Source organism: Cherax quadricarinatus, chromosome 57 (assembly GCF_038502225.1).
Source record: "Cherax quadricarinatus isolate ZL_2023a chromosome 57, ASM3850222v1, whole genome shotgun sequence".
Lineage (NCBI taxonomy): Eukaryota > Metazoa > Arthropoda > Malacostraca > Decapoda > Parastacidae > Cherax > Cherax quadricarinatus.
The window spans coordinates 6,821,655-6,846,036 of record NC_091348.1 but is presented as its reverse complement, the minus strand read 5'-3'; the positions used below and the strand labels follow the sequence as shown (position 1 = coordinate 6,846,036).

General features: G+C 41.6%; 2 protein-coding genes across 2 annotated transcripts in view; one reads left to right on the top strand and one right to left on the bottom strand.

Annotated features, from left to right (window-relative positions):
- Window positions 1-4,873, top strand: part of LOC138854390 (uncharacterized) — a 299,205-nt gene extending 294,332 nt beyond the window's left edge. Inside the window, exon 3 of the mRNA XM_070097322.1 lies at window positions 969-4,873. Within this exon, the coding sequence (XP_069953423.1) occupies window positions 969-1,095 (127 nt within the window). The 3' untranslated portion in view covers window positions 1,096-4,873. The remainder of the gene's footprint in view (window positions 1-968) is intronic.
- Window positions 1,329-24,382, bottom strand: part of LOC128693480 (glyoxalase domain-containing protein 4) — a 43,092-nt gene continuing 20,038 nt past the window's right edge. Inside the window, exons 8-9 of the transcript XR_011393588.1 lie at window positions 2,187-3,074; window positions 1,329-2,112 (exon numbers count right to left, since the gene is read on the bottom strand). The gene's annotated coding sequence lies outside the window, so the exon portion shown is untranslated. The remainder of the gene's footprint in view (window positions 2,113-2,186; window positions 3,075-24,382) is intronic.

Below are 24,382 nucleotides of genomic sequence, written 5' to 3'. Positions count from 1 at the left end.
CAACTGAGTGCAAGAAACTGCCCACTTACCGATTTCAACTACCCAATAACATGGTCAGAAATTTGTAATTTGGCCAATTTCATGAAAATTAAAAAATATGACGATTTGAAAATAGGGTCCAGAATGAATAATGCAGACATTCCTGGTTCTAAACTAACATTTTCTTTGTTCATCAGTCATGTCTCCAGGTCCCTCTAATATTACTCTTGCTCTCTATTTTGAATATTTATTCAAACAAAAAATAGAAGATTTACTCTTATGCAGACTACTGCAATATTGCAATAATTGTATAAATAATGTCAACCCATTCATGACTGCATATTAGAATGGCTAGTTGGACATTTATTGGACAATGACATAATTTGTTTACTTTTGAACATCGGCAAAAAATCAAACATTTCCCCTGCTTTGAGCTCCATTTCCAGATTCTTTTTATAGTAAAACCAATCAAAATTACGTCTATTTCTATAAAATGTTTTCCATTCTATCAAATGAGACCACGAAAATGAGAATACAACCATAAATACTATACGATAATAGACCACAAAGTCGTCATTTTAATTAAAAAAAAAACAACAACGGTGAACCATATAAAAAAATCCTGCAGCACTGAGTGCTGCAGGATTTTTTTATATGATGCACACTCACCACACAGACCCATTCTCTCACATGTGGGCCTACCAGCATTCTCCTGCTTGATTTGAAGCCGCCAGAATTTGTGAGTAAATATACGTCAAAAACGGTGGCTCGTAAGAAGTATATATACAACCGAAACAGTCAAAGGGTTAAAATCCTACTTTATCTAATTCTTTGTATCGAAGTTAAACCTGCTCTACTTAATTCTTTGTATCAGAGATAATGAAGATTGATTTTAGTGCTGTAAATTACACAACTAAGTAGGCATTATAAAAAGCTTTTTTTCACATGTTTTGAAGTATCCATTAAAAGAAAAAATATTTTCTTTCCAGATGCTCTGAACCCCCACCGCTATATTCGGAGACCTGCTACATAGTGAGGGTTGAAGGTCGATCGTATCCACACTGCTGTCCGCAACTTTACTGCAATGGCAAACAAGTCTCCTTCTTATTTGCCTAAATGAAAATATAACTCCTTAAATGAGTCGAAGATAACATTTAACTCTACAAATATCCACAATAGCAAGCTAGTTTATCACTAGCTTCATATGCTTGGCTCTTTAAAGGAACCATAAGTTGTCTTGCTTGCATATTGAGGATACTGTAATATATGAACCATCATTATTTTGTACATAACTACATGGAAAATATCTTAGATTTGTAACAGATATATGTACAGTGTACTATAAAATATAAAGTATATAAATTTTATTTTTGTTATATACTAAACATAAAATTCTGTTTACTATGAAAACTAATCATTTTACAACTCTACATTGAAAACCAGGATTAAAATGTATTTGCTCTCTTCATTGGCACATTTTACTATCAGGCTACTTTACTTAATCCTACAGCTGTAATTATCTAGTATTTCACATGCCATTACAAAATTAGCACAGTAATATTCTACCAAACTTCCAATGCTGCAGACAATACTGATTATATTTATGGAAAGTGCTAAACATGTAAGGCATATAGTACCCAGGAAATTAAGAGGTAATTAGATTTGATCCAGGGAAGAGGGGGGCATCTCCAATTCTTTGAACCATAGAGTCCTGCACTAGCATTAAAGTGTATACACAAATAACCAGCATGTAAAACTGTGCGGGTTATTTATGTATTGTTCCAGTCACGGTATTGTACTTTTTCCATTCATAATTATATACTTATACGAAGTATAGGAAGCCACATACATAACAGCTGCTTCTTAACATGTTGAAGACACTTCAACAAGCTACCAGCAAGTGTATGTATCCTACAAACTATTGCTTTGAATTACACCTCAGCAACTTTTTTTTTAATACCTTTTGTTGTTGCTTTAAGACTGTTAATTTTATAATGACAAGGAAGTTCTAATTTAACCCATAGGGCTCATACAATGACTGATAAATGGGAGGTAATCTTGTTTGATTTCAGAATTGAAAAGGTACCTCCAATTCCTTGGATCAAAAGCCCTTCACTCTACTCTTGTATATTACTTTAGATATAAACATTCACTTCCTGTAATATTTTTAATTAAAACAAACTCATATTGTATAACATCAGTAAAACTTAATAATCTAAGCCAGACAATGAAACAGAGAAGTTGTATGCTACTGCTCATTAAACAAAAATATTTTTGCATCAATGATGCACATACTGCAGTATACTAGATATTTACTACCAGTAGGCCAATTACTTGTCAAAACCTTTTATCTACATGTTATAAATTCTTTCTAGCTTTACTTCAAACTACTTTGCACAATGCAAACTTAATTTAAAAATGGGGTACCAAAATGTGTTTACTATCTGTACTATTGAGCAATACAGTACAGATAAGCTGGTTCACACAGACCTGGTTTTGTTAGCTTTGCTTCCTATTCATGAATTTAGGAAATTTGGAAGATCTGTAATGCTTTCCACTAATAATGCTCTTCCCTAATTAGCACAAAAACTTAAAAAAAAAAATTGTTTGAAAATTTAACAATTAAATTTTAGAAACTTTGATTTAATTTCATCAAAGAAAAATATTCAACTCATGAAAAATCTTTTAAATACAATAACTCAACAGAATAATTTAGCAACACCTTAAAATAGATGAAAATATTTTTCTGCACATATACATACCAAACATATACAAGTTACATCTTCGTGTAGAGGAAATGTTACCAATGTTATATAAATGTAAATAGGCTTGTATGATGTAGAATAGATAAATACATAGCATAAAAATATAACAAATCCCCATTGGCTCACTAATCACCAAAGGTGTGTGCCCCTGTGAACAAGGTCATCAGAGTCTTCTGAAGTGATTAGAATGATCAAACTGAAGATTACATAAAGAGCATGAATCATTCTAACATGTTTGTCTCAACTTAGTCCACCAGAGGGTACCATGCCATCTCTTTCCAGAGGTGCACCATGGGTGAGAGCACAGCCAGTGATGTGGGCAACAGTGCACTGCAAAAAAGAGATACCAAAGCACTGCAAATTAGTTACATAAAATCAATAAACCAGTTTGCAACAAAACAAAAAATGGTTGTACCTGGTTCTTTGGAACAAATTCGAAGTGCTCTTACACAATACTGTGCACAAATGATCATTAAAGGAGTATTTTTCTTATGCCTTTTATTTGACTAGTAATTTTTCCTTTCACCCTGTTACACAATATACTTTTATACCCATTTAAAACGCATCTTTACACATAACGACATCCTTTTTGTCATTCCTTCATCAACATTCATTTCTAAATTATACACTGTAATAAGTATTAGACATTACAGTGCTAATGAAGAAACAATTCCAACATAAAAAAAAATAAAAAATCAACCATGACATTTCTTGGTCATTAGTTTTAATTTCTTTTAAAAGTCTAATAAAGGAATATAATGGCATGAAGGAGAATAAGCAAGAACATCTCATAAGTGCTAGTATTATATTTGAGGAAATCAATGAACACATCAATTGTGTTTCACAAGTGCTGCTCTTTGAATATGATACTGTACATTTTTTTTTTTAATGTATGAAGTACAGTATTAGGTGCCTATGCTACTACTCAAGACATTCTACCAGTACATAAACCTAATTTACTCTAGTTCATCCTTGTATATACTAAATGCTCCTCAGATGCATATACTGTATGTAAATCTATTGTGTTAATAGAAACTGAATATGAACTCATGATACAGACATCAAAATCTGAAGTCATTAGCAATATTCTTAACCCTTAAACTGTCCAAACGTAGATCTACGTTGACGTGCGTAGTGCTCCAAAAGTAATTACTTTTTTTTTTACATCCTTTCAAATCAAGAAAATACAGGTCGGAGCGCTACGCACATGAACACCGATCTATGTTTGGACAGTTTAAAAGTTAAACAAGAAGCTCAAGATAAGAGGAAGTAATGTAAAAAATAGACATAATCAGCTAATTGTTTTAACACAGCCTCAGCTCTTATTCCAGAATACAGTAGTATGATAAACAAGTGTACTAATATTCACAAGAGGAGCTGCGTGAAAAGGTTATACGTTTGTTACATATGTGCGTGAGCGTGTTAGATAGGAGTGAATGGAGACGAATGGTACTTGGGACCTGACGATCTGTTGGAGTGTGAGCAGGGTAATATTTAGTGAAGGGATTCAGGGAAACCGGTTATTTTCATATAGTCGGACTTGAGTCCTGGAAATGGGAAGTACAATGCCTGCACTTTAAAGGAGGGGTTTGGGATATTGGCAGTTTGGAGGGATATGTTGTGTATCTTTATATGTGTATGCTTCTAAACTGTTGTATTCTGAGCACCTCTGCAAAAACAGTGATAATGTGCGAGTGTGGTGAAAGTGTTGAATGATGATGAAAGTATTTTATTTTTGGGGATTTTCTTTCTTTTTTGGGTCACCCTGCCTCGGTGGGAGACGGCCGACTTGTTGAAAGAAAAGAAAAGAAATTATTTATGATATACTATTACAATAATTCAAATGATCACAATCTTTCTCTATATGTCTTAAATACTTTAACAATGTTTACTAAGTGCATTTATTTTCTTTGCATGGTATAATCATTACTATTATAAGAAATTTAACATTATCAACTGAAATAATAAACATTTAGCAATGCAAGTGATCATATAAATTTTCATCTTTAAATAAGAGAAATCAGTTCCATCAGTTAGTTTAAGGCAAGATCACTTTCACGTTTAAAAACAAATAGTTTACATCTTAAATTTGATGGTAAAAGGTTTAATAAATATTTTTGTACAAACTTCTTAATGTTCTAATTCTTAACCCTCAATATATCATATTTAACATGTCAGACTTTCCTGTCAATAAGTAATTAACAAGTGTTTAGCAAGTTTTAAGGCATTCTAATGTACTTATACAGAAGAGCAGGTGAAATACAACAAGTTACTAAGTTAAATACCTGATCCTGTACCATAATTCAAATACTTGACTTGAAGATTACGTATCAGAAGATACCATTTTACCAAAGTAATTGCCTTAATACACTGCATATTAAATATAAACTATATACAATTCATCCTAGAAGTCCCACAAAACCAGAAACAGCAAATACAAAATTGTCTATGCAATTTTTTTCAGATTTAGGTTCATTTTGCTTTCAAGACAATATCTCTGTAATATACCACTTTAATCTTATTAATACAGTTACAACAAATATAAATTCAGTCTCCAGCTACCAGCATTTTTATGCTGTTAAAAAAAACTGACCAGTAATCATTCTTCTTCTCATTCAAAGATTTACTACAAAAATTATTAATGTGTTAAATTTTTGCTTAGTAAGAGCTTTTTCAAAGACCCTTCTTTTAACATCTGATTTGCTACCATAAATTCAATACCAATTTAACTAAGATAATGCACCAAGTCAGAAGTTCCCAAACTTTTTAAGCCATGTACCCTCTTCCAAAATATGACCTAGTTCACATATCCCTCCCCCCCCATCATCATCTTTTCATTGAAACTATGTATTTAAAAGTGCACCTATGATACACATGCATTACATTTGTTATAAAAACATGTGTTTACAGCTATGTTTTTTTAACATGTCAGTCATCTCCCACCGAGGCAGGGTGACCCAAAAAGAAAGAAAATCCCCAAAAAGAAAATACTTTCATCATTCAACATTTTCACCTCACTCGTACATAATCACTGTCTTTCCAGAGGCACTCAGATACGCCAGTTCAGAAGTCCCTCCAAACTGCTAATATCCCAAACCCCCCCCTTTGAAGTGCAGGTATTGTACTTCCCATTTCCAGGATTCAAGTTTGGCTAACTGGTTTCCCTGAATCCCTTCACAAAATATTACCCTGCTCGCACTCGAACAGCTCATCAGCTATACTAATGAATAATCATGCATATTTCAAAGAAAAATTGCAAAGGTTAGTCGATGAGTTTGGAAATGTGTGTAAAGGTAGAAAGTTGAAAGTGAACATAGAAAAGAGTAAGGTGATGAGGGTATCAAATGATTTAGATAAAGAAAAATTGGATATCAAATTGGGGAGGAGGAGTATGGAAGTGAAAGTTTTCGATTATTATTATTATAATCAAAAAGAAGCGCTAAGCCACAAGGGCTATACAGCGCTGCAGGGTAGGGAAGGAAGCAAGGGAATTGGATGGCAGAAGGGAGGGGGGATGATCAGCAGGTTACAGAAAACAGCGGGGCAGGGGATAGTACGGGGGTAGAGGGTAGCAAGAGATACAAGTAGAAAGGGCTGAAAGTATCAGAATTTGTGAAGTAAGTCAGTCGTTGTCAAAAAGTCAATGAGAGAGTCCGGATGAAAGGTGGGTCCATCAGCGAGAAGGGAAGGTAAAGAGAGAGCAGCGGGGCGAAGACGACGACAGAGGTAAATTCTGCGTGCTCGTTGATAAAGTGGGCAGTCCAACAGAATGTGGCTGACTGATAATGGAGCTTGGCAATTCTCACAGAGAGGAGCAAGACGCCTCTCCATGAGATATCCATGAGTAAGACGAGTATGGCCAATGCGAAGACGGGAGAGAGTAGTCTCCCAACCTCGACACTGGTGATAAGAAGACGGCCAGTAACCTATACTCGGTTTAATAGACTGAAGTTTGTTGCCGAGCATAGTAGACCAACGTTGTTGCCAACGGGTGTGAAGGTGGGAAGATATTACAGCAAAATAGTCCGTACATGGAATACCTCTATAAGAAACTGGTAGGTCATGTACTGCTGACCGCGCAGCAGTGTCTGCCTGTTCATTGCCCTGTACGTCAACATGACCAGGGACCCAACAAAAAACAATATCTTTATGCTTAGTAAAGATGCGGCGTAGCCAAAGTTGGATACGGAGGACTAAGGGGTGAGGTGTATCAAATTTTTGTATAGCCTGTAAAGCACTAAGGGAGTCTGAGACAACCACAAATGATGACACAGGCATAGATGCAATACGGATAAGTGCTGTAAGGATGGCATATAATTCAGCAGTAAAAATACTAGCTGAAGATAGTAAATGCCCTTGTACGACGCTGTCCGGAAACACTGCTGCGAATCCTACGCCGTCAGAAGACTTAGAGCCATCTGTGTACACAGCAATGGCATGAGAATGAGAGTGAAAGTGGTCAAGAAAAAGAGAGCGGGAAGCGACCGTAGACAGTTGGGCTTTCGAGCAAGGGAGGGAGAAAGAACAGACTCGAACAGCTGGAACTTCCCAGGGGGGTAGGGAAAAGTGAGATGCTACATGTACATAGAAAGGTGGTAGTTGAAGAGAAGACAAGAGCGAATGAAGGCGAAGAGAGAAGGGACGGAGTAAGCAGGGGCGGCGAACAAATAAAGAATGTCTACTAATATCAGTGACCATTCTATAAATGGAAGGATTGCGGAGATCATGAGAGCGTACATAGTAGCGCAGGCAATGGGCATCACGGCGATCGGATAAGGATGGAACGTTCGCTTCTGCATAGAGGCTTTCGACAGGGGAAGAGCGAAAAGCACCAAGGCATAAACGTAATCCTTGGTGATGAATGGGGTTAAGGCTAGAGAGAGTAGCAGGAGATGCCGCTGAATAGATCTGGTCACCATAATCAAGTTTCGATAAAATAAGGGTGGAATGTAGGTGAAGGAGGGTTCGACGATCAGCTCCCCACGAAAGATGAGCAAGGGTTTTAAGAAGGTTCAGCCGGCTGTGACAAGTTGCCTTCAGAGAGGTAATGTGAGGTTTCCAGGATAACCTACGATCAAAGAGGAGGCCCAGAAACTTGACTGTATCACGTTCAGGGATACGTGAGCCATAGAGGTACAAAGGATGATCAGAGATGACAGAGCGTCTAGTGAAAGTGATTTGGTGGGTTTTAGTGCTGGAAAATTTAAACCCATGTGTGGTGGCCCAATTGGAAACACGGTCGACTGCATGCTGGAGAGAAACTGTAAGGAGGTGACAGTCAGCGCCTGCACAGGCAATAGCGAAGTCATCAACATAGAGTGATGACCAAATATTTGATGGAAGACTAGAGGCCAAATCATTAATAGCAAGGAGAAAAAGTGTTGTGCTCAGAACACATCCCTGGGGGACACCTTCAGCTTGGACAAAGTCCGGGGAGAGCACATTATTAACCCGAACACGGAAATGCCTGTCAGTTAAAAAGTTCTTAAGGAAGGATGGTAGATTGCCTCGAAGGCCTAAGGAGTGGGCTTGGGCTAAAATATTATACCTCCAAGTTGTGTCATATGCCTTCTCAAGGTCAAAAAATATGGCAATAACTGAGTGGTTATTCGCAAAGGCATTACGAACATACGTATCCAAGCGCAGTAAGGGGTCTATGGTAGAACGTCCCTTACGAAAGCCATATTGACGAGTGGAGAGACTGTTGTGTGTCTCTAAATACCACACTAAACGTCTATTTACTAGACGTTCCATTACTTTGCAAACTGCACTGGTAAGAGCAATGGGACGATAGTGGGAGGTTTCATGTCCCGTAGTGCCTGGTTTGCGGAAAGGGAGAACAATGGCGGATTTCCACAGCTGTGGAAGAACTCCTTGTGACCAAATAAGATTGTAAAGGCGTAATAGGACTGCAAGGGCTGACTGATGTAAATGTTGTAGCATACGAATATGAATGTCGTCGGGCCCAGCTGCCGATGATCGACAAGCTGAGAGTGTTGCCTCCAGTTCTTGAAGTGTAAAAGGCACATTATACTGTTCTTCTCTGAGAGAAGAAAAGTCCAAGGGTGCTAACTCTCTGGCAGACTTTGAGGAAAGAAATGAGGGGCATAGATGGAGTCCCTGAGAAATACGGACCAGATGATTGCCAATTTCATTGGCAACATCTAGTGGGTTTGCTATATCAACACCGGCAACCCGCAGAACAGGAGCCGGGTCAGGAGAATATTTACCACTCAGTTTTCGTACTTTTTTCCAGACTGCACTCATAGAGGAAGCAGAGGTGATGGTGGAGACATAATCTCGCCAGCAAGTGCGTTTAGCGTCACGGATGACACGGCGAGCGATCGCACGCTTCTGTTTAAAATCAAGGAGTCGCTCTGTGGTTCTATTGTACCGGTACCTGCCCCATGCAGCGCGTTTCAAACGTACTGCACGAGCACAAGCAGGAGACCACCAAGGCACGCATTTCTGAGAATGCCTGCCCGAAGTTTGGGGTATAGAATGAGAAGCTGCGGTGAAAACGGAGGACGAGAAGAGGTGTAAAAGCTCATCGATGGAGGACGAAGAAGGAACCTCTTTAAAAACAGTCAGGTGTGAGTAAAGGTTCCAATTTGCCCGATTAAATTGCCAGCGTGGGGTGCGAAGAGGTGGCGTATATGAAGGGGAAGTAAGAATGATTGGGAAATGATCACTGTCATGTAAGTCCGGGAGAACAGACCAAGTAAAGTCTAATGCGGCGGAGGAAGAGCAAACTGAGAGATCGATGCAAGAGAGAGTATGAGTCCGAGGATCAAAATGGGTGTGAGTACCTGTATTTAAAACATGGAGGGGGTGGGTGGCAAGAAAAGCCTCTAACTGAATTCCACGGGAATCACAGTGAGACCCTCCCCAGAGGAAATGGTGGGCATTAAAATCACCAAGTAACAGAATCGGTGGCGGTAATGACGAAACAAGGAAGGCAAAATCCGGAATAGATAATGCCCGAGAAGGAGAGAGATATAAAGAACAGAGCGTATACCACCTATGTAAGTGGATACGGGCTGCTGTGTAATGCAGCGAAGTATGAATAAATAGCTGATGGTACGGAATATCAGTGCGGAGAAGAAGGGCACTTTCATTAAAGGTCCCATCAGGAAAAGGATCTGAAGAATACAATAAATTATAGCCTGAGATGTGAGAAATAACAGCAGAGTGTAATTTTGGTTCCTGTAAGCAAACACCAACAGGGGCAAACTGGGAGAGTAACATCTGAAGCTCACCCCGATTACCCCTGAGGCCGCGTATATTCCACTGTAAAAAGGCCATGATTGGCAATGATAAAGATACTTGAAATCCGCAGGTAAGGGTTCCTACGGACTAGAAGGGTTAGAAAAGTCCACATGCGGAGGCAGTGGAAAATGTTCAAGCAGCGAAGGAACGGTGCGCTGTGAAGAAAGGAGTTGCGCAGATGGAGCAGAGGAGAGAGAAAGAGCGGAAGGTGGATCAGTGTCCATTGATGGTTTGGTCTCTGCAATATATTCAGAGATTGCTTCAAGTGTTTCGGAATTCAGAGATGTCGTATGGGAGACAATATTGGGAATGGTAGGGGGAGGATGAGTAAAGATTGGAACTGTATTGGACTGTACCAAGGTAGGGGGGGGCGAAAGGGTGGAGGGAACTGGAGAAGCGTGGCAGGGGACAGAAGAGACAGGAACCTGGGAGGTGGCAGAAGAGGAAGGAACTTGGGAGGGAACAGGGGAGGAAGGTACATTACGAGGAGGAGGGTGAACCTCTGCACTTGTAACTGAGCCAGTGAGAGGGGAAGAACTAGGGACAGAGACAGGGAGGGTAAAATGAGGAGGTGGAAGATGGGTAGGAGGTGTTACCGGACCTTTTTTTGACTTTTGAGAAGTAGAGGGACGATTGGGAAGAGGTGTCGTACGAGGTCTCGTCGATACGGAGGCTTGTAAGAGAGAACTCGAAGAAGCGAGATTAGACTGAGGCGTTGAAGTAGGGACGTCTGAGCCGAGGACAGCAAAAGGATTAGATACAGGAGTGATTATGGGAGAGGTAACCACAGAGGTGGGTGTAGAAGATGGGATACCAGAAGTGGGGGGACGTTTTGAAACACGGGAATAAGAAACACGTGGGAGTCTCCCTTGGAGGCGGAGATGAGAAACTGCCATGGCATAAGGGAGACCTTCTGTCTCTTTGAGGTAACGGATTTCCCGCTCGTTTAAATAGACCTGACAGCGGCGAGAGTACGAAGGGTGAGCCTCATGACAGTTAAGGCAAGAGGGAGATCGATTGCAAGACGTATTAGAATGGTCATCGGCACCACAGACTGGGCATTCGGCGATAGATCTGCAATATTTCGCTGGATGGCCAAATCGCCAGCAATTTCTACACTGTTGTGGTGTAGGGATCACCTTTCGAACTTGTAACCGATGTCCTGCTATATAAACGGAGGATGGGAGTTCTCGGCTGTCAAAAGTTAAACGAGCCACATTGCTAGGGTATCGTCTCCGCCCACGGGCAGGAAGAACGTAAGTGTCTACCTTGAGGATTGGGAGATCTTGGAGTTCCAGCTGTTCTAGAATGTCGGTGCCACATGTCTGGAAATTTTGTTGAACTATGGTATGGGGCAGAATAACGGTACCACTACAAGAATTGAGGGAATGATGTTTTTCAAGGGTGACAGGAACAGTATCTATATGGGAAAGACGAGAGAGCTCACGAGCCTGGGTAGCATTCTGTACGGTAATGATGCGCGTACCGCTCTTAAGAGCATGAAAAGAAATATCTTTACCAACATGGCGTAGGAGTGCCTTGCCAATACTATGGTCAGAAAGATAGGCAGTAGAGGAAGTTGGTCGTAAAGTGAAGAATTTAGTCCACTGTTCAGTCTGAAACTGAGCGTGGAAAGGTAGTGAAGGACGTGTCGATCGTTTCTGAGAAGAACGAGAAGGTGAAGGTGGAGAAGTATCATCAGCAGGTAATTGTCGTTGACGTTTAGGCGTGGGACCAGAGTTGGTCCGACGTGGAACGGGTCGGCGATTTGAAAATTGCCGCACCGTAGAGGGAGAGGCCGGAAGCATAGTCAGAGGAGAGCGAAGGTCTGATAAATCGAAGGAGTCAGTCGAGGCCTCAGTACCTGAAGCGGGTGAGGAAACAGCACCGGCAATAGGTACAGAGGCATGAGGAATGTCTGAAGAGTGGTCCAAAGACGAGGCGGGGTCAGAACGGGGTGCGGTATCAAGAAGGGGCCCGGGGGTACCAGGTTCATGGACTAGGGCTGCCATGGTTAGGTTACTTCTTTCTTTTTGTTTTTAAGAAAAAAAAAGAAAGAAGAAAAGAAAATAAAAATAAAAAAAAGAAAAAAAAAGGGGGGACCGGGGAGGGATAGTTCCTAGGAGGAATGAAAGGGCCAGAAATCTCCCTCCGCGCCCAAGAGGACTCGACACCGCTAGTAGCGCAGATGCAGCATGGAACCCGTGCCATACCCTACCCTTCATGCCAGTAAACCAGCAATCTGGGATAGCAACCTCACATCTGCCGAGCTACCTCGGTGGACAAAAGAGAGGGCGGCCGGATATCCGCCACAAAGCATACCTCCTTCAGCCACCACCCCCGGAATCCGAAAGGTGGCTTCCAGAGATACACCCGTCGCCCAAAAGACACCCAAAGCTACTCCGGGATACCGGAGAGGGATCGGGACATCCCTAGGCAATCCAGATTCCACGGCAAACTACGCCACCGCCAAGAAACCTCAACGGAATGGGATGGACCCCGGTGTCCTTTCCCCTACCTAGGAACTAGCGCGCCTGTGGGAGAAATCACGAAGGCTAAAAAGAGGAAGGGCAAAAGGGAGGGGTGAGGAGGAGGAGGAGGAAAGGAAAAAGGGGAGGATGGGGAGGATGGGATAGGGGAGGGGAGAATGGGGGGTAATTAGGTTCGGTCTGAGGAAGAAGACCGACAGGGCTAATTCCTCAGACCAAGAGCCTCTTCACCACGCCAAGGAGCCCCCCTTGAAGAGGAAGCACGATGATGCAAATAAAAATTATGTCACTGAAAGATAACATTTTTGATATAGTTTTCCTTACCAATCATTTCAGTACAAAAGTCAGAAAAGCTGGGGAAAACTGTGGACAGTTTTTCTTTTAGATTGTTCTTAGCATCCATCCTGTGACAAAACTGTCATTACTAGTGGAAACAGAAAAATCAGCTTACCATATGATATCAGGCCAAGGTCAATAATACCCTTAAGGTTATATTACAGAAGGTATAATATACCAACAAGTTGCCAAATAAGACACATCTGCAACACTTGGGTATCTTTATGGCCAAAATGACAGTGGTGGACTAATCACATCAAAAATTCTTCTATCACTTCTAGCGTTATATTCATTCACTTGCACTCAAATGAAAAAGCCTGTTGTGCAGGCAAAAAGTTTCATCAATCAAAATACCCAACTGTTGCAAATTTCTGACTCATCACTCTCAAGGTTAGTTTGGATAAGTCTGAATACTCTTTCATGGCTTGCATCCAGAAATGCAGGAGTGATCTCTGTTTGAATTGTATTTACAGTCTACCATCAGATAACCTTTATTAACTGCTGCTCTTCATGAAATACGGTAGGTGAGACAGGGTTAACTTACAATGGATTGCATATCCAGGTCTGAGAAAGGTTCCTATGGAAGATAGCATCTCCATAGCTTGAGGTTCAGTTGCTTGAAGTGTCCAATTATGAGGCCTTTCAGAAGCTCATCCAAGACAGTTTCACATTTTGATGAATTCGTGTAGTATTGGAAAGCACTGGAGAAGATTTGTATTTACAAAGATTGATTAGAATGAGTTTTTTTTATCACTACTTTAATCTTGCCTTGTGTGTTAAACACTGACACTGACACCCTTGAGACAATTTCTGCTACAGTAATTCCAAGTTGTAAAAATGTCTGCCAGGTATATTAGTTTCTGTAACCAGCCTTCTTCTTGCAGGTAAGAAGACACTTGAACAGTTCAAAAAGTCCTGTGAAAACTTTGTAATACGATAAGCAACATATTTTAGTGTACAGGAGAAGCATCTTGTGTTTGCTACCCATGTCACTGCACAGAACATAAAAAAAAAAAATTAACCAGATGAACTTTGATGAAGTTACAATTTTTTATGAAATAAAGTACGAATAAACTCATCAAGCATCTTTTTAGTGGTAAAGGCCTCTGCAAATATTGCAGTATATCCAGCAAACTGATGGAGCCATGTGATGTGAGCTATAAGTCACTGATAACACTCCATCAATACATATTCCCACACAGTATGGCCAGTCTATTTCATTAGCTCTCACAAAAATAGATTCAAGTTAAAAATATCTTCTTTTATACTAGTGGCCGGTGGCCAACAAAAAATTTCTCAGACTATACCCCCAAAAAAGTTAACAAATGTAAATGAAAAGATTAACCAAATTTGCAACATCCATGAACTGGTCAATTTTCAGGGTAAAACTCGCTGTTTTTTATACGACTGATTCATTGGCAAAGAATGTTTTGACAAACCACTGTACTGTTGGAAAGAGGGATGATATCCAACTTTTTTTTGCTATCTTCTTCCCAAGCATGCAATTCATCATATGATTTATAACCAGCAAGCACACATTTTTATTTAATGCATGTCCTTCCTTCGCAGAACCATTGCATGCATGCAGCTTCAACAGTTTTGTCAACTGAAGAACTGCAGAAAAAAACATTTGAAAAAATCAAGTAGCTTGACTTTTAAATTTTTATGTCCACTTTGTAGGTGGCGATGTAAATAAAAAAGGCTCGAGACACCTGTTAGCTAGAACTTCACTACAAATTCAAAATTCAAAATTTTTATTTCTTTGTAAAGTTTACAATGTGAGGTTTACATATAACAAAATATAAAGTACAAAGAAAGCCATTAGCATGCCTTGGCATTTCGGGCAGACTTTATACTGATACAGGTTATGGAGTGGTACATTCTAATGTATTATAATTAGTGTAATTTAGTAATGGGAATGGTTTTATCTTGGTATGTTACAATGATATTACAAAATTGAAAGCCCATATAGAGCAGAGTATTATATTGTGAATTTTGACAAATCCATGTAAATGCCAGACCAATAAAACTTTCGTCATGTACTTGCATTTTTTTTTTTTCTCTCTCCTCTCACTCTTCTCAACTCTACCCCATTTACACAATAGATCTCCAGGATGAGATTCCTCATCCTTTCTCTGTCCCTCCATATCACTGCTCCTTCACTTCTCTAGCCATCTTCATTGCCAGTAACAACGATGTTAGCCTTTTTCAAAGCATTTTTTTTTTCTTGTAAGTGTTTCTCTGTTCTTAACCAGGTGTCCAATTCAGGTGCATGAAAGTAATTTTTAATTGTAACTGTTATGTATACTGACACTGATTTATATTTCTTTATCCCAGCTTCATTATAATTAATACAAAAGACAAGAACTAATAGGTCGAACAATTGCATCTAAAAAATACAAGAAAATGGCACAAAAGTTACACGACTACATGATGGTAGCAATTAGCAAAGCACACCTTCCCAGTACTGCCTTGATAGGATATAGCCAGTTTGTTAAAAGAAGACCTTCCCAGTATGAATAGAGCCAGCAAACTTACTGTACTTTCTTCCTACCTCTTGTATACAAAACTGAATACAGACTCTCCTCACTTAACGATGGAGTTCCGTTCCTAAGACCACGTCATTAAACTAATTCATCACTAAGTGAGGAGCATACTATTATGGTAGTGAGTGTGTCAACCATCTTTGATATTGTTTTAATGTCACCTTTACACTATTTATAACATTCTGGTATATTTTTAAGTGTTTGTACAGCAGTGTACTGTATATTGTAATAAACAGAATAGAGGAAATCAGCTCTAATATACATACATTATTTAGGTATGAATACTGGTCAGAGAGCCCGTCATAAGTCCGAGGTGTTGGTAAACGAGTACATCGCTAAGTGAGGAGAGGCTGCATATCCAGTTCAACACCCGTCACTTCATTATGCAAATTTTCAACATATCTGATTCATGCACCTTACATCCTTATAAAAAACAGAGAAACAGGTCACATATTTTCACTTAGGCCACTCAAGATGTAAGATGCACTGTTGTGAATGACACTCAAAATGAGTGTAGGTGTTACTGCACCAGCTGGATGGACACACACATGAAACTCATAAAAGGTTACCCTGGAATGTACTAAATCATTTTAAAATTATAATATTCTTGGTTAAAGACATGTCAAATATCTAATAAAAAGTACAATATAGCTTCTCCTCACTTAGCAATGTACTCCTTTACAGACGCCTTGGACTTACGACGGGCTCTCTGACCAGTATCAATGCCTAAATAATGTATATTAGAGCTTATTTCCTCTATTCTGTTTATTACAATATACGGTACACTACCGTACAAACATTTAAAAATATACCAGAAATGTTATAAATGATGCAAAGGTGACATTAACCCATGAACGGTCCAAGCAGATCTACGTTCACATGTGTATTATTATTATAATCAAAAAGAAGCGCTAAGCTACAAGGGCTATACAGCGCTGCAGGGTAGGGAAGGAAGCGAGGGTATTGAGCGGTAGGAGGAGGGAGGCATGATCAGTAGGTTACAGAAAACAGCGGGGCAGAGGATAGTGCGGGGGTAGAGGGTAGCAAGAGATTGAGGTAGAAAGGGCTGAAGGTATCAGAGTTTGTGAAGTAAGTCAGTTGTTGTCAAAAAGTCAATGAGAGAGTCCGGATGAAAGGTGGGTCCATCAGCGAGAAGGGAAGGTAAAGAGAGAGCAGCGGAGCGAAGACGACGATGGAGGTAAATTCTGCGTGCTCGTTGATAAAGTGGGCAGTCCAAAAGAATGTGGCTGACTGATAATGGACTCAGAATTCTCACACAGAGGAGCAGGGCGCCTCTCCATGAGATATCCATGAGTAAGACGAGTATGGCCAATGTGAAGATGGGAGAGTAGTCTCCCAACCTCGACACTGGTGACAAGAAGACGGCCAGTAACCTATACTCGGTTTAATAGATTGAAGTTTGTTACCGAGCATAGTAGACCAACGTTGTTGCCAATGGGTGTGAAGGTGGGTAGCTATTGCAGCAAAATAGTCCATAAATGGAATACCTCTATATGAAACTGGTAGGTCATGTACTGCTGACCGCGCAGCAGTGTCTGCCTGTTCATTGCCCTGTACGTCAACATGACCAGGGCCCCAACAAAAAACAATATCTTGATGCTTGGTAAAGATGCGGCGTAGCCAAAGTTGGATACGGAGGACTAAGGGGTGAGGTGTATCAAATTTCTGTATAGACTGTAAAGCACTAAGGGAGTCTGAGACAACCACAAATGATGACACAGGTATAGATGCAATACGGATAAGTGCTGCAAGAATGGCATACAATTCAGCAGTAAAAATACTAGCCGAAGATAGTAAATGCCCTCGTACAACGCTGTCCGGAAACACTGCTGCGAATCCTACGCCGTCAGAAGACTTAGAGCCATCTGTGTACACTGCAATGGCATGAGAAAGTGGAAGTGGTCAAGAAAAAGAGAGCGGGAAGCGACTGTAGGCAGTTGGGCTTTCGACCAAGGGAGAGAGAAAGATCAGACTCGAACAGCTGGAACTTCCCAGCGGGGTAGGGAAAAGCGAGATGCTACAGGAACATAGAAAGGTGGTAACTGAAGAGAAGACAAGAGCGAATGTAGGCGAAGAGAGAAGGGACGGAGTAAACAGGGGCGGCGAACAAATAAAGAATGTTTACTAATATCAGTGACCATTCTATAAATGGAAGAATTGCAGAGATCATGAGAGCGTACATAGTAGCGAAGGCAATGGGTATCACGGCGATCGGATGAGGATGGAACGTTCGCTTCTGCATAGAGGCTCTCAACAGGGGAAGAGCGAAAAGCACCAAGGCATAAACGTAATCCTTGGTGGTGAATAGGGTTAAGGTTAGAGAGAGTAGCAGGAGAAGCCGCTGAATAGATCTGATCACCATAATCAAGTTTCGATAAAATGAGGGTGGAATGTAGGCGAAGGAGAGTTCGATGATCAGCTCCCCATGAAAGATGAGCAAGGGTTTTAAGAAGGTTCAGCCGGCTGTGACAAGTTGCCCTCAGAGAGGTAATGTGAGGTTTCCAGGATAACCTACGGTCAAAGAGGAGGCCCAGAAAACTGACTATCACGTTCAGGGATATGGGAGCCATAGAGGTACAAAGGATGATCAGAGATGACAGAGCGTCTAGTGAAAGTAATTTGGCGAGTTTTGGTGCTGGAAAATTTAAACCCATGTGTGGTGGCCCAATTGGAAACAAGGTCGACCAAATGCTGGAGAGAAACTAATGAGGTGACAGTCAGCGCCTGCACAGGCAATAGCGAAGTCATCAACATAGAGTGATGACCAAATATTTGATGGAAGACTAGAGGCCAAATCATTTATAGCAAGGAGAAAAAGTGTTGTGCTCAGAACACATCCCTGGGGGACACCTTCAGCTTGGATAAAGTCCAGGGAGAGCACATTATTTACCCGAACACGGAAATGCCTGTCAGTTAAAAAGTTCTTAAGGAAGGATGGTAGATTGCCTCGAAGGCCTAAGGAGTGGGCTTGAGCTAAAATATTATACCTCCAAGTTGTGTCATATGCCTTCTCAAGGTCAAAAAATATGGCAATAACCGAGTGGCTATTCGCAAAGGCATTACGAACATACGTATCCAAGCGTAGTAAGGGGTCTATGGTAGAACATCCCTTACAAAAGCCATATTGACGAGTGGAGAGACCGTTCTGTGTCTCAATACCACACTAAACGTCTATTTACCAGGCGTTCCATCACTTTGCAAATTGCACTGGTAAGAGCAATGGGACGATAGTGGGAGGCTTCATTTCCCGTAGTGCCTGGTTTGTGGAAAGGGAGAACAATGGCAGATTTCCACAGCTGTGGAAGAACTCCTTGTGACCAAATAAGATTGAAAAGGCGTAATAGGACTGCAAGGGCTGACTGATGTAAATGTTGTAGCATACGAATATGTATGTCGTTGGGCCCAGCTGCCGATGATCGGCAAGCTGAGAGTGTTGCCTCCACTTCTTGAAGTGTAAAAGGCACATTTTACTGTTCTTCTCTGAGAGAAGAAAAGTCCAAGGGTGCTAACTCTTTGACAGACTTTGAGGAAAGAAATGAGGGGCATAGATGGAGCCTGAGAAATACGGACCAGATGATTGCCAATTTCATTGGCAACATCTAGTGGGTTTGCTATATCAACACCGGCAACCCGCAGAACAGGAGCCGGGTCAGGAGAATATTTACCACTCAGTTTTCGTACTTTTTTCCAGACTGCACTCAGAGGAAGCAGAAGTGATGGTGGAGACAATCTCGCCAGCAAGTGAGTTTAGCGTCACGGATGACGCGGCGAGCGATCGCACGCTTCTGCTTAAAATCAAGAAGTCTCTCCGTGGTTCTATTGTACCGGTACCTGCCCCATGCAGCACGTTTCAAACGTACTGCATGAGCACAAGCAGGGGACCACCAAGGCACGCATTTCTGAGAATGCCTGCAAAAAGTTTGGGGTATAGAATGAGAAGCTGCGGTTAAAACGGAGGACGAGAAGAGGTGTAAAAGCTCATCAATGGAGGACGAAGAAGGAACCTCTCTCATAACAGTTAGTTGTGAGTAAAGGTTCCAATTTGCCTGATCAAATTGCCAGTGTGGGATACGAAGAGGTGGTGAATATAAAGGGGAAGTAAGAATGATTGGGAAATGATCACTGTCATGTGAATCCAGGAGAACAGACCAGGTGAAGTCTAATGCGGCGGAGGAAGAGCAGACAGAGATCGATGCAAGAGTGTGAGAGTCTGAGGGTCAAAATGGGTGTGAGTACCTGTATTTAAAACATGGAGGGGGTGCGTGGAGAGAAAAGCCTCTAACTGAATGCCACGGGAATCACAGTGAGAATTCCCCCCAGAGGAAATGATGGGCATTAAAATCGCCAAGTAACAGAATCTGTGGCGGTAATGACGAAACAAGAAAGGCAATATCCGGAATAGATAATGCCCGAGAAGGTGAGAGATATAAGGAACAGAGCGTATACCACCTATGCAAGTGGATACGGGCTGCTGTGTAATGCAGCGAAGTACGAACAAATAGCTGATGGTACGGAATATCAGTGCGTAGAAGAAGGGCACTTTCATTAAAGGTCCCATCAGGAAAAGGATCTGAAGAATGCAATAAATTATAGCCTGAGATGGGAGAGATAACAGCAGAGTGTAATTTTGGTTCCTGTAAGCAAACACCAACAGGGGAAAACTGGGAGAGTAACATCTGAAGCTCACCCCGATTACCCCTGAGGCCGCATATATTCCACTGTAAATAGGCCATGATTGGCAATGATAAAGATACCTGAAATCCACAGGTAAGGGTTCCTACGGACTAGAGGGGTTAGAAAAGTCCACCTGCGGAGGCAGTGGAAAACGTTCAAGCAGCGAAGGAACGGTGCGCTGTGAAGAAAGGAGTTGTGCAGATGGAGGAGATTAGAGAGAAGGAACAGAGGGTGGATCAGTGTCCATTGATGGTTTGGTCTCTGCAATATATTCAGAGATTGCTTCAAGTGTTTCGGAATTCAGAGACATCGTATGGGAGATAATATTGGAGATGGTAGGGGGAGGATGAGTAGACTGGAACTGTAATGGACTGTACCAAGGTAGGGGAGGGTGAAAGGGTGGAGGAAACTGGAGAAGAAGCCTGGAAGGGGACAGAAGAGGCAGAAACCTGGGAGGTGGCAGAAGAGGAAGAAACTTGGGAGGGAACAGGGGAGGTAGGTATAGTACGAGGAGGAGGGTGAACCTCTACACTTGTAACAGAGCCAGTGAGAGGGGAAGAACCCGGTACAGAGACAGGGAAGGTAAAATGAGGAGGTGGAAGAAGGGAAGGAGGGGTTAAAGGACCTTTTTTTGGCTTCTGAGAAGTAGAGGGATGATTGGGAGGAGGTGTCGTACGAGATCTCTTCTATACTGAGGCTTGTGAGGAAGAACACGAAGAAGCGAGAACAGACTGAGGTGTTGAAGTAGGGACGTCTGAGCCTAGGACAGCAAAAGAATTAGATACAGGAGTGACTATGTGATAGGTAACCACAGAGGAGGCTGCAGATGGGACCCCAGAAGTGGGGGGGCGTTTTGAAACACGGGAATAAGAAACACGAGGTAGTCTCCCTTGGAGGCGGAGATGAGAAACTGCCATGGCATAAGGGAGACCTTCTGCCTCTGAGTTAACGGATTTCCCGCTCATTTAAGTAGACTTGGCAACGGCGAGAGTACGAAGGGTGAGCCTCATGACAATTAAGGCAAGAGGGAGGTCGATTGCAAGACGTATTTGAATGGTCATCGGCACCACAGACTGGGCATTTGGCTATAGATCTGCAATATTTCGCTGGATGGCCAAATCGCCAGCAATTTCTACACTGTTGCGGTGTAGGGATCACCTTTCGAACCTGTAACCGATGTCCTGCTACATAAACTGAGGATGGGAGTTCATGGCTCTCGAAAGTTAAACGAGCCACATTGCTAGGGTATCGTCTCCGCCCGCGGGCAGGAAGAACGTAAGTGTCTACCTTGAGGATTGGGAGATCTTGGAGTTCCAGCTGTTCAAGAATGTCATTGTCACATGTCTGGAAATTTTGTTGAACTATGGTATGGGGCAGAATGACGGTACCACTACAAGAATTGAGGGAATGATGTTTTTCAATAGTGACAGGAACAGTATCTATATGGGAAAGAAGAGAAAGATCATGAGCTTGGGTAGCATTCTGTACAGTGATGATGCACGTACCGCTCTTAAGAACATTAAAAGAAATATCTTTACCAACATGGCGTAGGAGTGCCTTGCCAATACTGTGGTCGGAAAGATAGGTGGTAGAGGAAGTCGGTCGTAAAGTGAAGAATTTAGTCCATTGTGCAGTCTGAAAATGAGCTTGGAAAGGGAGTGCAGGACGTGTCAATCTTTTCTGAGAAGAACGAGAAGGTGGAGAAGTATCATCAGCAGGTAATTGTCATTGGCGTTGAGGCGTGGGACCAGAGTTGGTCCGACGTGGAACGGGCCGGCGATTCGAAAATTGCCGCACCGTAGAGGGAGAGGCCGGAAGCATAGTCATAGGAGAGTGGAGGTCAGATAAATCGAAGGAGTCAGTCGAGACCTCAGTACCTGAAGCGGGTGAGGAAACAGCACCGGCAAGAGGTACAGAGGCATGAGGAGTGTCCGAAGAGTGGTCCAAAGACGAGGCGGGGTCAGAACGGGGTGCCGTATCAAGAAGGGGCCCGGGGGTAGCAGGTTCATGGATTGGGTTCTCCATGGTTAGGTTACTTCTTTCTTTTTGTTTTTAAGAAAAAAAAAAAAGAAAGAAAATAAACTAAAAAATAAAAAAAGAATAAAAAAGGGGGGACCGGGGAGGGATAGTTCCTAGGAGGAATGAAATGGCCAGAAATCTCCCTCCACGCCCGAGAGGACCTCAGCACCGCAAGTAGCGTAGATGCAGCATGGAACCCGTGCCATACCCTACCCATCATGCCAGTAAACCAGCAATCTGGGATAGCAACCTCACATCTGCCGAGCTACCTCGGTGGACAAAAGAGAGGGCGGCCGGATATCCACCACAAAGCATGCCTCCTTTGGCCACCACCCCCGGAATCCGAAAGGTGGCTTCCAGAGATACACCCGCCGCCCGAAAGACGCCCAAAGCCACTCTCTGGGATACCGGAGAGGGATCGGGACATCCCCAGGCGATCCAGATTCCACTGCAAACTACGCCACCGCCAAGAACCTCAACGGAATGGGATGGACCCCGGTACCCTTTCCCCTACCTAGGAACTAGCGCGTCTTTGGGAAAAATCCCAAAGGCCAAAAAGAGGAAGGGCAAAAGGGAGGGGTGGAGAGGGGGAGGAGGAAAGGGAAAAGGGGAGGATGGGGGAGGGGAGGGGGGATTGGGGGGTAATTAGGTTCGGTCTGAGGAAGGAGACCGACAGGTCTAATTCCTCAGACCAAGAGCCTCTTCACCACGCCAAGGAGCCCCCCTTGACGAGGTTCACATGTGTAGTGCTACAAAAGTAGATCTACATTTTTTTTACATATTTTCAAATATAACAAAAAAAAACAATTAGATCAAAGTTTTTTTACACATTTTCAAATTTAGAAAAACAAAGAAGATCTACTTTTTTTCATACTTTCAAATGTTGAAAAAACATATATATACATTTGGACCGTTTACGGGTTAAAATATTATCAAAGAGAGTCGAGTCAAACCCACTACCATTATAGTATGCTCCTCACTTTGCGATGAATTCGTTTAACGATGTGGTCTTAGGAACGGAACCCTGTCATTAAGTGAGGAGAGGTTGCATACTAAATAAAAATTCTGTGCACCCTCAAAAAGTCGGCTTGTGCACCCCTGGGGTGTGCAGACCACAGTCTGGGAACCACTGCATTAGGTAACGATCAATTACTAAAGAGTAATAGTTTGATATTTCACAATTATAATGAAACAGTAACACAAACCAAATTACAATGGAATGCTGCAACTAATTCTTTCATTATGGATATTTGTAGTGCAAATTAATTATATAACTGTATTAAAATGCTAGACCTAAAAGGGTCAAACAGCTGTAAAGAAAAATAAAATACCACTACTAAGCAGTCTAACTACAAACCTATCCCACTTCGTGCAATTTTTCCTTTCTTACATACCACGTGAAATTTATATTATCAGATCTGCATCCAACTTAAACTATGTAATGAAAGACGAAAAACTGCAGATCAATTTTATTGACTCCCAGCATCTGCCCAAAAATAAAGCAATGGTATTTTTATACTTATTAAATAGGTAATCATAGATGTTGTCCGGATTCATGTCACACTGCATAGTACACTCAAAATTTCTTCCTTAATTCAAAGAAATGCATTAAGAGGAACTACACCTCATTAGTACTCCTTAGTTACAATTTAAGTTCTGCATACACCACCCTGAGCTGGGTAATTACCCATTTGTAATTATAGGAACAGCTATGCTCATGATACCAGATCAACCAGTTGTGATGGATATGTGGGTCAGTGGACCAGCAGCAGCAAGAGCCTAGTTGACCAGGCAAGTACCAGACGAGTCTGGTAAGGAGCGTACATGACAGAATGAATAAAAACATGCAAGCCCAAAAACACACACACATGCACACATGACAGGCACATACATGACATGTGCTTAACATGCATGATCATACACCTGACTAGCACATACTGTACATGATGCATATTTACATATACATAATGAGTGTACACATGACTTGTACCTACACATGACATTTATAATGAATGTAACAAGTACATAAACATGACCTGTGTACACACAATACACATACTGCATATTCACACTACATGTACACATATTACAAGCACATACACAATTGAAGAGCACATACAGAAAGAAAAAAGATATAATAATCACAAACAAGATCACAAAAGATGAGGTAATAAAGAGGTAATGTTTTTTAACAAGCATGCACAGGAAGAAAGAGAAAGTGATGCTAAAAGAACATATAAGGCATTGCAAATAAGGGTGAACCAAGCATTTAAATATAGTATTT